The 16,195-nt window shown below is 35.6% G+C and overlaps 1 protein-coding gene across 1 annotated transcript; it reads right to left on the reverse strand.

Annotated features, from left to right (window-relative positions):
* Positions 1-1,827: 1,827 nt before the first annotated feature.
* On the reverse strand, positions 1,828-15,206 carry LOC116110143 (pentatricopeptide repeat-containing protein At2g33760-like). Its single transcript, XM_031396380.1, has 3 exons — positions 15,033-15,206; positions 14,878-14,981; positions 1,828-3,642 (listed from the first exon to the last, which is right to left on the reverse strand). Exons 1-3 carry the CDS (start codon positions 15,204-15,206, stop codon positions 1,842-1,844), a joined length of 2,079 nt encoding a protein of 692 aa, XP_031252240.1. The 3' UTR covers positions 1,828-1,841.
* Between the last annotated feature and the right edge of the window lie 989 nt (positions 15,207-16,195).

Consider the following 16,195-nt stretch of genomic DNA (forward strand, 5'->3'; position numbering starts at 1 on the left):
TACAAATCATACAAACAAAAGACCAAACTTCTCAACCCGGATGATTAAAACCAAAAAGGAGCCATATTCACATAGCTTTACTATTTTTTTTATTTTATTTCCTTCTTCTCTAACATCTTCACTTCAACTCCGGACCCTTCAAATGAGAAGCTAGAACTTTACTAAAAAGCTCCTCATCTTTCAGGTCATGCTCTCTAAACGTTCCCTGAAAACTTTTAACATGTCAGAAAATGTTACAGGACATCAAATATCTGAGCCGTGGGCTCTCCTATTCAGTGTTCATTGCAAAGAGATGAGGTCACCAAGAAATACAAAGCAAAGAGCCAAAGAGATGAGGTCACCTACCGGAAACAGACGACGACGTGGAGACTTGGTGAAGGAAGAAGAATGGTGACCGCGACTGGTGATTGTCGATTGTTGAGCAACAGATCGGTGAGCAAAGATCGGCGGCATGAGCAAAGATCGGTGGCTACTGGCTGAGGCGTGATCGTGTGACTCTGGCATGAGAAGTGAGAACACAAATCTAAGAACTGAGAATCTGAGAGAGAGTGAGAGACAGAGACTAAGTCACTAAGACTCTGAGAGTGTGAGAGACTTGGAGTTACTGAGGTGAGCGTCTGAGTACCGATGCGACTAAGTCTGAGTAATGAGGTCTGAGATCTGAGTATTGGAGCAGTGGAGGCGTGGAGCTGCCGAGTGAAGACTGAAGTGAGTGTTAGAGTGTTGCAGTTAGTGTAGTGACTTAGTGAGTGTTAGGGATTGCAAAATAAAAAACTAAAATATAATTTTTTTAAAATTTGGGTTTAGAAAACCGGTTCCGGGTAATCAGAATTTATTGTGTCAAAAATCGAAACCGAACCGGATTTTCAGTTTTTTTTAATATCCGAACCGAAACCCAAAAAAAACCGGATTTTCGGTCCAGTTTCTCGGTCCGGTTCAGTTTCCGGGTTTTTTTTTTCCACCCCTACTTTTGACTTAGGATTATAGTGAATGGCCAATTTTGATTTAAAGTTTTATACATAGACTTCATAACACGTTTCCCCCTAAGGTATGATTAAATAACAAAAATCCCCTTAAGGTTTTTAAAATAATAAAAATTTCTCTGCCTTTAAATCTTAAGTGTTGAAAAAAGCGTAAGTGGGAAATTTGGTAAATGTTTATTAAATCCAAATAATGTAAGTTTTAATAGCTCACCAACGTAGGAGGATTATTGGAGATTGTTGTTATTTTAGAAACCTCATGGAGATTTTCACTATTTATACTTTTATATTAGACTTCAATAATATTTTTCCCTGAGGTATGATTAAATAAGTAATAACAAACTCCCCTATAGTTTCTAGAATAATAAAAATTCCCTTGCTGTTAAATTTTAAAGTGTTAAAAAAAAAAAAAAGATAAAAGGACAATCTAATAATATTCATTACATCGTAACAATGTATGTTCTAATAGCTCATTGGCAAGGGGATTATTGGGGATTGTTGTTATTTTAGAAACCTCAAGGAGATTTTTATTATTACGACTCACTAATAGTAAGAGATTGTTGGGGATTGTTTTTATTTTAGAAAGCCCAAAGAGATTTTGTTATTACATCAAACCTCAAGGATCTATGTTTAACTCTTTTTGGGCTTGAGCTTGACTTCACTCTTTAAGACTTTAACCTTAATTTAGTTTCAGATTCAACACCCAACACGTGTGTTTTCTACTTGGCTATTTTATAATTGACCAATTTTAACTTTACGATTATTTTTTATGTTAATTTTGATTCAAGGCAACAGGTTAATTTTAACTATAATATAAAGAAACATTTAATACAGTGTGTTACCTGCAACTAACGGTATTTATCACCAGTAATCCAAACATGAACATGAGCCACCTTTAAAATGGTGGAAACGAAGCTTATCCCGAACAATAATTTCTCTGTTAGTAATAACTGAAATGAACTTAATGGCTGAATGACAGTCCTCGCACATTCTAAGGTTTTTCACAATCCTAATAGTCATACCATGGCTGCTTCTCAGTAATCCAAATGCAATTGCTAGCTTCTCACTGTGATATCTAAGTGCATACTCCCTCTCCTCTTCCTCCACTTCATGCATCACCCATTCAGATTCTGGAACATAACCAGCTTCCCTACATCTACTCATCAACTCATCTAAGTACTGAAAAATTTCATGTGTGTCTGGGTGGGATTTGTCTCCCATGCTAAATAAGTAGGTCCTTTGATCAACCTCTATTGTGCTATATCCAACCTGCTTTTTTAAGCTTTTCCGAATCATTATGTTTCTAACCATTTCTACATGATCCATCCTACCAGCCAATGCATATATATTTGATAACATTACATAGTGGCCTGGATTTTCTGGTTCCACCGATAAGAGATGCTCTGCAACTTCCACTCCCATATCAAAATTCTTATGCATCTTGCAAGCTCCAAGCATGGCAGTCCAAACTGCCGGAGCTGGCCTCTCACGAATCACTTCTTTGATGAATACATATGCTTCATTGAGCAATCCGGCACGCCCAAACATATCAACCATACAAACATGATGTTCCACTACTGGCATCAATCCATACTCTTGCCTCATACTTTTGAATATCTGACGCCCTTCATGAACCAGTCCAGCATGAGCACAGGCTGATAATACAGCAACAAATGTGACACTGTTAGGCCTTCTACCATGAACTCTCATTTGATGAAAGAGCTCAACTGCTTGAGTACCATAACCATGCATTCCATACCCAGAAATAATTGCAGTCCAAGCAACAACATTTATTTCTGTCATCGAATCAAAAACCTCTCGCGCTTTACCAACTTGGCCACACCTAGCATACATATTAATCAACGAAGTACCAAGCACCACATTCACATCAAGCGCCTGAGCAACAATATACTCGTGCACCCAACGGCCCAGTCCAATAGCCCCTAACTGAGCACAAGCTGATAACACAATAACACACGTTGTTGAATCCGGTTTTACGCTCAAATCTCTCATCAAATAGAACAACCCAGTTGCTTCCTTAGCAAACCCATTTTGCTCGTACCCTGAAATCATGGAATTCCACGAGACAACAGTTTTTTCAGGCATTTTATCAAACAATTTCCTTGCAACACTCAAATTACAAGATTTCGCGTAGAAGCTAACCAGCGCGGCCTGAACATGTAAATCTAAACCATAACCACGTACAAAAACATGAGTATGAATGACTCTACCGAGTTTCAAAGCTGATAAATCAGCGCAAGATTTAATCACAGCTGTAAAAGTATAGTTGGAGGGAGAAAATTTTGATAAAATCATACGGCGATAAAATAGGAGAGAATCAATAGAGAAACTGAATTTGGAGGTTTGCTTTATGAGGGTGTCGAAGAGAAAGGCATCTGGATTGGGAATGAAAAAGAAGAGACGACGCACGTAGGCAATGGAACCTGCGGCGCAAGCCAGAGAGAGGAGCTTAGTGAGGAGGGATCGACTGCGACCAAAACCGGAGACGACGAGTCGAGCCTGGACTTGTTGCAGGGGTTTCAGGCGTGGACCTGCTTTGATCAGAGCTTGGTAGGATGGGGAATGGTGTCCTTTCTGCTCCATCAAACTGAATGTTTGCCATGAAGGACAGAGTGTGACTGTAAAAGAGCGGGAGAGGAAGCTACGAAAATGAATTTGAAAAATAAAAATAGAAATCGAATTTCGGAATTTGGTATCCTATCAAAAGGGATAATTACAGAAAACCCCGTGTAGATCGCCTAATATAAAAAGCCCTGCACATATGGGAAATGGAACCTTAACCCCCATTCCGTTATATTGCCCGTTAGAGTTAACTGAAGCATAGGTAAACTTGATATTTTCATTTTTCTAGAAGGTAATTTTGATATTTAACTGAACCCTAGATTAATTTTCATCCTTTTTGGTCTAACTTTTTTTTTAATTTCACTTTTTCCCCACTCCTCTTTTGCCCCCTCTCCTTCCTCCCTACTCACCATTGTTAACAACTTCAAAGGTGAGGCCTTGTACTGTCTCACTAGACAAGTATTCGCTGAGTATCCTATAGAGAGAATCTAGAGAATTGCTAGTTTAAAAAGGTTGTTCATCTAAAATTTTTATCCTTAATCCAGTTATAACATACTATTACACAAAGATTATTTCTCACATATATAAATCCATATTAAAATTTCTTCACTGAGACAGTGTGTACAATCCTCTCGCCAGCTTGACGTCTCCCAACCACTACAATCTAATACCTGCAAAAATAAGGAAAGCAACAGGGTGAGCTATTAATGCTCAGTAAGTAAACCAAATCTAATTATGCTCTTACTCTGTTGTCCCCGTTTTCGCTGTACTGCTTCTAAATTTCTGATTGCTTTCTCTCTTTATTCTCAGGCGTACTACTTAGCAGTCTTCTATTTTTCTCAAATCTTTCTAAATCCTTCTAGGGATGTGCTATTCTTTATCACTTTATTTATCTTCTCTGCTAGATTATAACTTTCTGTTTCTTTCTCTACTCAACAAATCACTAAGTTTTCTTGCTATTTGTCATGCTTCTAATTTCTATTTTTTTTTTTTCTAGCATGTATCTAATTTTTGTTCTTTTCTTGTATATCTTTAATTTCTTTTCTATTCTCGTAGGCTTCTATTTTCTTTTCTTCTGTATTTTCATGGGCTTCTATTTTCTTTTCTTGGCTAGTCGGACACGCAATAATAAAATAAACTGTTTAATCTATGCATAAATGCATGAGATGCAATGCGCATAAAATGTCTGATGCATATGCAAATGATCATGTTTATATTCTTTCTGAAAATTCTTTTCTAATTCTTTTCTTTTCTTTTCTTTCTAAAATTCTTTCTGTTTTCTATTTCTTATTCTATTTTTCTTTCTTTCTGTTTTCTGTTTCTTATTCTATTTTTCTTTCTTTCTGAAACTCTTTCTGTTTTCTGTTCTGGTTTGCCGATCGGACTAGGCTGAGGTATGGATTTAGAACCCTGGCCGTGTGAGCGTATTCTGAAATTCTTTCTGGGTACAGTCCTTATCTACATGCACTTCTAGAAGACTGTACAATTCTGTTTTCTATTCTGAGCCCGCTCACTGATGGCGGCGTGCATGTGGGAAACTTCTGCATCTCTGTCGCCACTAGCTAACGCAGCGAATGCTTACAGGTTCCCTATTTCAACAACCCTTTGAAAACATGCTTTGTAAATCTGCAAAATAACTAGCTAGACATTTCCAATAATTATAAAATTTCTGAAATATATGTCATGCATTTATATTCTGTCTATGCATGATCCCAAAATACATGTCTGACACTGGCATGTACTCTATTAATTCTAAGGCTTTTATTTCTATACTTTTTTGGAAAGCCCAAAGTTCTATTCTAATAACACGCTTAACTTAAACGTTTTTTATTTTATTCTTTATTTCTAAATTCTATGCATCGTGTGTACGTACGCGATTCTATAATTTCTACATAATTTTGTAATTCTTCAATTGTATCATGCTATGTAAAATGTACACGTACACAAGTACATTGACTCTCACAAATTCTACTATTCTATAATTCTATTAGTGAGATATTAAAACAACACAATTCTACTAGGGAATGAATTCTACATTTTGGGCAATCTAATTTCTTTTATAAAAAGCTATGCTACAACATAGGTATTAAGTCTACTAACTTGCCCAATTATGCTACTAGATTTTCTCAAACTTATAGGTCACATAACCACGTCATTAAACAATTCTCTAATATTTTTCTAATGTAACAAACATGTCTTGTACAACTTTCTAAATACAAATCTTAATGCCATAAATTTTCATTCCCTTACATGACCATCAACTTCAAGTGTTATACATGCCCTTCTTTCTTCTTTTCTTTTGGCTACATTCTATACATTAATCTATATTGCCATATTAATCATTGTAAATTCAATCTAACATATGACACAACATATATACTTTGGTTAAATTCTAATTTTTTTCTAACATTCTTAACTAAACTTTTGGCCAATACAACCTACTCTCAAGATCTTCTAGCACAATTCTATAGCTTGTAATATATAATAAGGCATGAAAACTATACTCATACCAATCAATTTCTAAAATGGTCATGTATTTAATACATAAGCTAAACTTCTATTTCTTTTATGTTTCTTTTGATATCTATATTTGGGAAAGTTTTTCTATTATTTAGACAAAAAATCACTTATTACATACTGTTTGTAATTAATCTCAAAACAAGACAACAATTACTCATTGGGCAAGCCATTATTTGGATGTCTTTCTAAATTCAAGTACTCAAACTTTAGAATTATATGGCATATTGATATGTCATGACTAATCTACCATCTCTAATATCACAATGTCATATCAAGTACAATTTAACATGTAATCGCTTCTAACACTTTCCCAAGTCATAAGTTCACAATTTCTAATTCATAACTAAATAAATGTGCTATGAAGAAATACTAAGGTTCAAGTAACTTGAACCATGCACTAAATCATTTATCTCATTGAACTAACATGACCAAGTGATACTCTAAATTTGTGCATACAAAATACACTATTGAATACTAAAATTTACATTTGGTTAAGCCTAACATAACCTTTCGGCTCTAATTCTTTCCTTTCTCTAACAATTTCTCAATAATTTAACAAACTCATGCATGCATTCTCTTTAAATTTTCATCAAATAATTCACATGCACAAGCAATCCTTAGTTGGCCTCACTCCCTCATCTCTCCAAATCCACCAAAATTGGAGCAAAACTCACTAAATTTAACTTCAAATCTGGCCGAATTCAACTTCAAAATTTCATCAACAATTCTTCCATATTGCATCCATAATTCCCACCAATCTCCACATACACATGAACTATTTCTCCATGGCCGGAATTTTACACATCATTCAACATTAAAACAGCTAATAATTCTCACCATACAAACATACAACATACAAGAATCAATCTACATAATTATGCTCAAATCAAACTAAAATTGGATTTACTTACCTTGAATTTGTGCAACACTAATGATATAACCTCCCTTTGCTAAAATTCTCTTCCTCTTGGACCTAAATCATATAAACCATAAGAATTTAAAACTTTAATCACACACCTTTGTGCTAGAATCTTACCTTTGGATGCTTTAGTGTGAAATCTACAAAAATTTAGTCAATTCTTATGAATTCTCTTTGAAATTTGGTGATGAAGTGTGAGAAATTGGATGAGGGGTGGCATGTCCAAGGGATGGAATGGCTAGGGTTTAGTTTATTGAACCCTATAACTAACTAAATATATATATTCCCATTTTGCCCTTGCACTTTTATAATATTCCAATTATGTCATACGTGCACTTTCAATGGATTTAACACATGTTCTTGGTCATTTTCACTCCCCACTTTTCATCTAGTTGTGAGTGAAAAGACCATTTTAACCCTTATTCTTTAATTTTCTTCTATTACTTTACAAACACTTATTTATCTCGGCATCATATCACGTGTATTGTCGATAACCTTTCTACCACTCTATTCTATGGCTAGCACACTTAATACATTATATTTATCATACTCACTTTTCACTTGAACATGTGATTCTGTGTGAAATGACTATTTTGCCCTATTGAAACTTTTATGGAATTCCTCTAAACTAGTTATATTCACTATGACTATAAAATATCCCTACCAATTTCTGAATGTGGTATTACAACCCAAGCCCAAATTCAACTCTATCAACTGGCTAAGTTAGATATGGCCTCTTTGGCATCGAGAAGCCAAATTCGACCTTTATACGTTGAACATCTAGCCTTTACGATGCCATGAGGCTAAATCTTGCCTCTCGACATTAGGGCTACAAAAAAAAACACCAACGAACCGAACCGAACCGAAAAACCGACTGAAACCAGTTCGAAAAACTGTTATCCGGAGTACCGTTCGGTTTCGGTTTACAAAATTAATAACCGAAAAACCGTGTCGTTTAACGTTTAAAGATTAATTTTAATGGTTAACCGGTTTTACAAACCGGTTTATATATATATATATTATATATATATATATATAATAGAATATATATATATTAATATTATATAATATATATATTATATATTATATATATTATATATATATAAAAGCCCAAATCTCTAAAGCCCAATCCCTAAACTTAATATTATATACACATATAAACCCAAATCCCTAAACTATATATAATATATATAAAATCCAAATCCCTAAAAACCCCAATCCCTAAACTTATAATTTCTATTTTCTCCATTTCGTTCCCTTTTTCCCTGAGATTTTCCCTCTCTCTAATTCCTTCCTCTTCCCCAAATTTTCTCCTCTCTCTCTGATTCCAAACGTTTACTTTATATTCAATGTCAAAGTGTCGCAAAACTCCATTCCCTCTTCTCTCCTTCGCCGATTCCCTTCACTTCTCTCCGTTCTCTTCTTATTTCATTTCACAATTCTAGGGTTTGTTTTCCTCACTTTATTTTTAAATCTTAATTAGTTATTTTCCTTTCGCTTTACTGTGCCTTTACCTTCGCCGACTTGCACTTTACGGTGATAACGAACTGGTCCCATTTTCAGTCTTCAATTAGCATGAACCACACGAGGCGCACGACCAGAAATCAAGCGCAAATCGTCTTCGAGTTCACAATGCGATTCTTTTAATTTTTGTGATTTTGTTGGTTTTGAATTTTTATTTCGTTTTGGTTTTGTTGAAGTTTTGATTTTGGGTGTGGTGGGTGCAGAATTTTGGAGTGTTGTTATTATTTTTTAATACTTTATGATCAATTTATTTTTAGTACCTTTACTTGAACTCTTGAAGATGGGTGATTATAATTTGTTTTTGGGGTGTGGGTTTTTTTTTTTAGTGAACCAGTTCCTATCGGTTGTTTTGATTTTTTGGGTGTTTGAATAATCGGTTAACCAGTTTCTGAACCGTAAATTCGGTTCGGTTATAAATCAGTTTATGGATAATTCGGTCTGTTTCGGTTGGGCATATTGCTTGAACTGAAAACCGGTTCGATTCAAAAACACCCCATCCGGTTCGGTTAACCAGATTTCCCACATCCCTACTCGACATTGATAAGGTGCCTCTCGACATCGATAAGGTCAAATCTAAGCCTTAACTGGTAGCCGAGAGCCAGAGGTCTTATTAGCCTTAATAGTTGTCGTCGTAAAGCCTTTATAGCTTTGGTGATTGCCACAGGCCTTGTGGTTTCTACCTTCATCAAATTGCTCTTCGAGGTGTTGGCGACCACTTTTGAGAGGTAGAGGTGTTTTGGAAATTGTGTTGTTGGGTTTTTTTTGTAATTTTTATAAGTTTGCAAGGGTAAAAAAGTCTCTTGCAATCCAACTTATTTATAGTAACAGAGTTTGACAAAATAGAGGTTAAGGTCTCATTTCTTATATTGCGAGAGTTTGCTTTCATTAAGCAATGTACATGGGGGTTTTCTGTAATTATTTCTTATCAAAAAATTGAAATATTTTACAATCATTTTTGTAAATAATAAAAAATTATTTATACTATTTTTTTATTATTTTAAACCTTATAAAAAGAACATAATGACTATATAGAACATTTTCTTATGTTTTTTTTTTTTTGTTTTTTGTATACAAAATTTTTCTTATTTTTTTTTTTACAAACAACCCAAATAGTAAATAAACACATATATAAAGTAGAAAATGCAACATAAAATATATAGAAAATAAAAATCAATTACTCATCCTATAGTTCCGAAAGTTAGGTTTTTGGGTAATTATGGACTTTGTAGGCTTAGTTTCGGATTGTTGTAGCTTGTCTCATAATCATTTATAGCCAACTTATCAACCAGGGCCGTCTCTAGATATTTTGTGACCTAGCAAGAGTTACTTTGGGGCCCTCTAATATTAAGCAATTATTAAAAAAATTATTATTATTATTATTTTTTTTTTTGCCTTTTGAGGTGAAAAATCACTAGAAGAGGTGGACAACATCGGCAGACTAATAGGTTAGGTTGGTGGGGGGTTTTAGAGAGTATTTTAGAGAAGTGATGGGTGGTAAAATGAGTGATTTCCAATGCCAAGATTGATAAAAGGCTTGAGAAGTCACGGCCCAAAGGTATCGATGGCCGACGATTGGCAGAGTAAACGTATAAGGTATGATAGGGGTTTTGGTGAAGGGCTAGGGAGGAAGATGGTGGTGTCGGGGAAGGCCAACAAGTCGGTACATGCCAAAGGCTGGAAATGGCTGTCGTGTGGTGGAGTTAGGTTGCGAGATTCATAAAAAATTAGTCAATCGAAGGCTATCAAGGTTGGAAAATGATAAAATGATGTTTTTGGATGATTTTGGTAAGAAAATCGCCCGAACCAAAATTGACCGAAATCAACTCCAACCCACTGCGACAGAAGAGGGCTGGAGATGATTTATGTAAGTCAAATTTTGGGATTGAATTGGGGGTGAGTAATTTAAGATATGTAAATGACTATTTTAGTCTTCCATTGTTAAAAGAGATTCAATTGTTAATTTAGGGGTATAATAGAATATAAACTAGAGGTACAAACTTGCTATTTTGTTACCTTTGGGTGGAAAATATATGTAAAAAGTTTATAATAAATTTAGCTTTTTTGGCTTTTTTTGGGGCCCTTGACTAGATAAGAAATTATAACCTTTTCATTTTTTGTAAGATATTCAAAAAAAAAAAAAAATTTATAAAAATTTGGGCCCCCAGCCCCCCATTTTTGGGGCCCTAGGCAGGTGCCTCCACCTGCCTACCCCTTAAGCCGGCCCTGTTATCAACTACAAAAAATAATTTATGAAGTGTTTGTTTTGTTAAATTTTAAAATTACTTTTATTTTGAGAAAGAATATAACTCATGCAAGAGAACAAAATAGGGGCTGCGTTTTTTTCAGTTTTGGGAATACTACTTTAGTATTCCCAAAAAAGTTAAATAGTAAAATATCCAAAACTCAATTTTTTGGAATACTACTCCTAATATTATTCACTTTTTTTTAAACCCCTTAATTTGATAATTTAATTAAATACCCCTAAATATTTTTTTTAAAATTACAAAAACACCCAATAATCCACATTTACCAGTTCCGGCCACCACCATCGGAAAATGGCCGGAATCTGGTAGGATGGCGCACTACCGGTTGAATCTGGCGGTAGTGCCCGATCTAGCCTTTTCCGGCCAGATCCACCGTGGATCTGGCCGAAAAGGCTAGATCTAAGGCCAAAGTCGGCCGTTGACGGCCAGATCTTTGGCCGTAACACTCGGTCACGACGGCCACAAACGTCGTCGTTGACCATCACGACGACCGTTTGTTGGCCATCGTTGAGAGCAAAACGGCCAGATCTGACCGTAGATCTGGCCTTTTCTGGCCAGACCCCCGTGGATTGGCCGGAAAAGGCCATAGCGACGCATGACCGGCAAGATCCAACCGGTCATGCGCCCATACGGCGACTCCGGCCACCTCCGGTGGTGGTCGTCGGCTGGGGGTGTTTGAGGGTGGGTTAGGGGTATTTTTGTTAACTTTTAATGTTTTATTATAGGGGGTATTTTGTAAAAAAACAAACATAAAGGGTATTTTATTAATTTATAAATTCTATATCGTAATACCCGCCCAATTCAACTTTTTTTTAACTTTTTTCAAAAAACTTTTCCCAAAACCCCAAAATTTTGAACCAAACGGAGCCAGGAGTTTTTTAAATATTTTTTTCTATTATTAATAATATTAAAACTCATTAAAAAGTTGTAGATTTTCAAAATAGGAGTTATTAATAATCTTCACCAAATTTCAAAGAGAATTCGTTATTCTGAAATTGAAAATCTACAAAAATTTAGTCAATTTCATTAAAAAGTTGAAAATTTTAGGCTCCGTTTGGTTCATTATTCTGATAGTTTTTAAAATAATCTTTTGAAAAAAGTTAAATTGGGCGGGTATTACGATGTAGGATTTGGAAATTAACAAAAATATCCCCTATGTTTGTTTATTTACTAAACACCCCTATAATAAAATATTAAAAGTTTACAAAAGCACCCCAACCCACCCATTAAATACGGACAGCTAGCCACCACCGCCGAAGGGTGGTCTAAGTATTTTTGCAGTTTCTCAAAAAAATATTTGGGAGTGTTTAGTTAAATTAACAAATTTAGGAGGTTAAAAAGAAATTAAAAAAATATAGAATAATATTTTAGAAATAATGACATTTTACTGTTTAACCTTTTTGGGAATAGTAATAATAGTATTCCCAAAAGAGAACCAAAGCGAAGCCTTAAAAAATTGAAAACTGGTCTTCAAATAAGTTGTCACTGATGGTTGCCTGCCGCAGAAAATTCTTCAATAGCAAGTGGGTCGACATGGCCAACATGGTTGCATAAATCGCTTGTCACCGAGTGCTTCTATGTTGGCGCAGTTGTCAAATACTGTGTCATTGATCCCTAGTGGGCCGGCAAAGTTTCGATCAAACTTTGCCAGACCATTGCAGCTAAGCGATGTCATCTTTTATGACACCGTCGACACAATTGCACTAACGAGTGCAACCGTGCTGATGGTGTTGGTCCACTCATCACCGAAGAATTTTACCAGTAGTCGATCGCCAGCAACTCCACTGATCAGTTATGAACTTTTCTGTTTTTAATATTTTATTTAAATATTTTTATTGAAATATATTTATAATTTAAGTTAATCTTGGGTGATTTTGTAATTAGCCCTTTTAAAAGTAGCTTTTGAATTTTGAAGGCTATAAGTGCTTTTAAAATCCTTTTATAAAATAGATTTTTTCATAATCAAATTGTTGAATAATCACTTTTCAAATTAGTTTACCAAATTTTTTTGAATTGTAAATAATGAAGTGATTATCGGAGAAGCTAATGCAACTTCAAACTCACTCTTAAATCTTAATAAACTGATCTCTACAATTTTCAAAAAATATCAGTCACCGCTTAAAACCGTAATGCCCTCCAAGTTCTGAAAAAATGTCAAGGGCAAGATGGTCATTTCATTTCATCCTTCTGTCTTGTTTCCTTTATTATTTTGCCCCCTCATTCTTCTCATTTTTTTCCTTTCCTTCCCACCGTGACCCCCTTTGTTCATCTTCAAACAAAAGAATTTTCTTTTATTCTCTCTCTTTCACTGAAGTTCCCTTTTCTTCTCCCTCTTTGATTTTTCGTTTTGAAACAAAATTCCACAACCACCACTTTGAAATTAATTTTTTTTTCTTCACCAAATAAACCGATTTCAAATAAATAAATATTTGGTAAATTATTTCCAGCCGAGACAGACACAGCTCAAGCAGAGCCACGCAGTCTCGAAGCCTGTCTTCTCCAACTTCTCCACGATCACCACCACTCCATTCTCAAACTCAGCCAACAAACGTTGTTTGAGCAATGTTAAAATTAGTACTTCGGTCAATAGTAAGTACTACCATGTATCTCTTTTCATACGTATACCTAACCGAAATGACTTATCCAGAAAAAAATAGGCCATATCATGAAATCAGCAAGTCATGTTATTATGTTGCCATATCATGAAATCAGCAAGTCATGTTATCATCAACATAAGGGACAACAGTGGAACCAATTCATGGCTGCAGCCATGCACGAGAGTGTCAAGTTTGATTTTTACAATTAAATTTGGATCAAAGTAACTTAGCAAAGTTAAAACCGTTATGAGAAAGAAAACAGGCTGAACTGGCAATCTACTCATTCCGACCATATTACCCCACGAGTACTGCTGTATCCTGCATCTAGTATTTGTATGCATAGGGCAGCTAAAATGGTTGCCATTCAGCAAAATGCATTACGAAACTTCAATAAAAGTACTTGTAATCACTGTACATGTGCGCTGTCATGTTCAAAGACTAAAGCATCGCTTCTCCTTGTTTGTTTAAAACAAATACAGATATGCCACCGTTATTCACATCTATTGCGCGAAACCTGAAACATCAAGAGGCTTATGAGAGCTGACTGCCAAAAGATCATGTCAGGAATGTTTTATTATGAATATATAATTCTAAGATAAATGATCTTAGGAAGCACATTTCCTTCAATAAGATGACTAAGACCATTTAGCGATGAGATGTGACTTATGTGGAAAAAGGAAAAAGATGTGTTGCCAAGAGCAGTGATTAGAAACCCAACCTGTGTAGTGACCCGACCAAGCCACCGGGTCCGGGTTGAGCGGTTTAACCAGTTTGACCGGCGGGTAAAACTAGTGTCCAAAGGTTTGAAATCAAACAAAAATAACCCTAAAAATTACTATAAGTCTCAATAGGTTTAAAATTTTGCAAAAACACCCCAAACACCACCGTCGGCGTCGGCAAATAGAGCATGTGTCCAACGACAACACTCCCCATCACCATGAAAACACTCCCCTCAGCCTCCTGACCAAAACTCATCTCACCCCTCCCTCGTTAGCCTCCTCAATTGCCAACAATAGCGGGCTTTTTTCCACGACTTATTTTTGCGATTTCCGATCGACTCATTCATCGGAAATCACCTTCGTCGCCACCATTCCACTCGTTGGCCATTCCTCTTCAAAAGCCCTAACATTTCAACCTTCAATTGTTCATGGATTAATGTCCTAATTTCTAGGGTTTTGAATGAATAGGAAAAATTTTAACCTGACTCGGTGAAGGCCCCAGGTCCCGCTTCAACCGGCCGGGTTGGGCTGGGTTCCTAATCACTGGCCAAGAGCACTCATGTCATCTGAAAATCAGGAAATATAACTCAAAACACATTCGAACTAAAGGCAAAACTCCACCTAGAAGGTGATTTCATGGCAAAGCTTCAGAGAGAAAAGAGGACTATATCATATAATATTCATGGAATTCTCAAGTTAAGATCAAATGTGATTGAGAATAATCACAGAGATCACTGGCATAACTGCAATTATGATAAGACCATCACATACCTCTCTGGGCCTAGCCCTAAAGCTGTACAGATAAGCACCCTCAAAATTGATTTGTGAGTGACAACCAATAAGTTCTTTCCCTGAGAGAAACCTGTCAAAAAAATCTATTTGAAACATAAGAAACACAAACAACTATAGGCATGAAAAGGACATACAGGTGTGGATTGAATTTCCCTCCAAGCCTCCCTAGCTGTTCCCCATTGTTTTCTTACAGGATAGACACCATTCACTTCAAAGTTAGCAGGATTTTCTCTCCAAGTTGTATACTCCTTTGGATACTTCTGCCTAGCTTCCACTGCCTCCAAATACTGAGCATGATTTAGTCTCATAGATTTGGAAATAAATGAAATATTTGAACAAGTTCTGTTCTAACATGGAAATGTGATGAGTAGACACTATTTTCGAAAGAAACTACAGTATAAAAATTATAGTATACATGAAGCAAATTCTGTTTCAAGTAAAGGTAATATTTTTAGAACTTTCGGAATGAATACAAGGGGAGACTGACCATTTTTCATGCCTTCAAGGAAAAATAGATGGGCCTTCTTCAATGAATCAAGGAAAACAAGTGGCTCATCCCTCCCTAGCCATAAAACTTCAGCAGTGGTCTACATGAAACATCTATAGTTAAAAAAATAAACAAGCTAACACTGAATATTAGAAGGGTTTATGATGGTATCTATACTTTGGCACGAGATATTGGACTTGAAAAGCATCGATCAAAGGATATATTTCTTAAAGCTTCCCGACACCTCTCTGCTTGCCTTACTCCAGTTTCTGTTACCACAGACAAATTTGAGCTTCCCTACATACATGCTTGAAGTAATGAAGTTATCATCTGATTTGATTTCCTTAATAAAATTCTCTCTGTTTCTCATTGGAAAAATGGAAAAAAAAGATTCAAAATAGCATCTAGAATGGCATTTCAAGACACAGAAAAAGGATTATACTTGAATTTTATGTCCACAGAAAGTAAACAACTTCATGAAAGCCTAAAAGAAAAGGTTAAGATGGCGAAAAATGTGAGAGGAATAAGAATTAAAGCCAGGAATTCACGTGATTTTTCTTCTTATCATGGATGAAATTTCAGTGATATTAACAAGTCTATACTATACTTCACCATCAGATTCCACCAAAGCCTTTCTCCGATGTATTAGTAAGTAACGAAGGGCAGAAACACAACCAAACTATACAAAGAAAACAGATGTAAAAAAGAAACAAAGAAGCAAGCACTGCTCAAGGAACATTCAATTCACACATCCCTTGTTAGTAAAATAAGAAAGGCAACAAACCTGAACTATGCCCTCATCATTCCAAG

The sequence above is a fragment of the Pistacia vera genome, unplaced genomic scaffold, assembly GCF_008641045.1.
Source record: "Pistacia vera cultivar Batoury unplaced genomic scaffold, PisVer_v2 Contig598, whole genome shotgun sequence".
Classification (NCBI taxonomy): domain Eukaryota; kingdom Viridiplantae; phylum Streptophyta; class Magnoliopsida; order Sapindales; family Anacardiaceae; genus Pistacia; species Pistacia vera.

Coding starts and splice junctions, on each gene's coding strand:
- LOC116110143 (XM_031396380.1), bottom strand. CDS start 15,206: ATGAGACTAAATCATGCTCAGTATTTGGAGGCAGTGGAAGCTAGGCAG. Junction 14,982..15,032: donor GGGAAATTCAATCCACACCT/GTATGTCCTTTT, acceptor TGTTTCAAATAG/ATTTTTTTGACAGGTTTCTC. Junction 3,643..14,877: donor TTAGGGCTAGGCCCAGAGAG/GTATGTGATGGT, acceptor TCATTTTCGTAG/CTTCCTCTCCCGCTCTTTTA.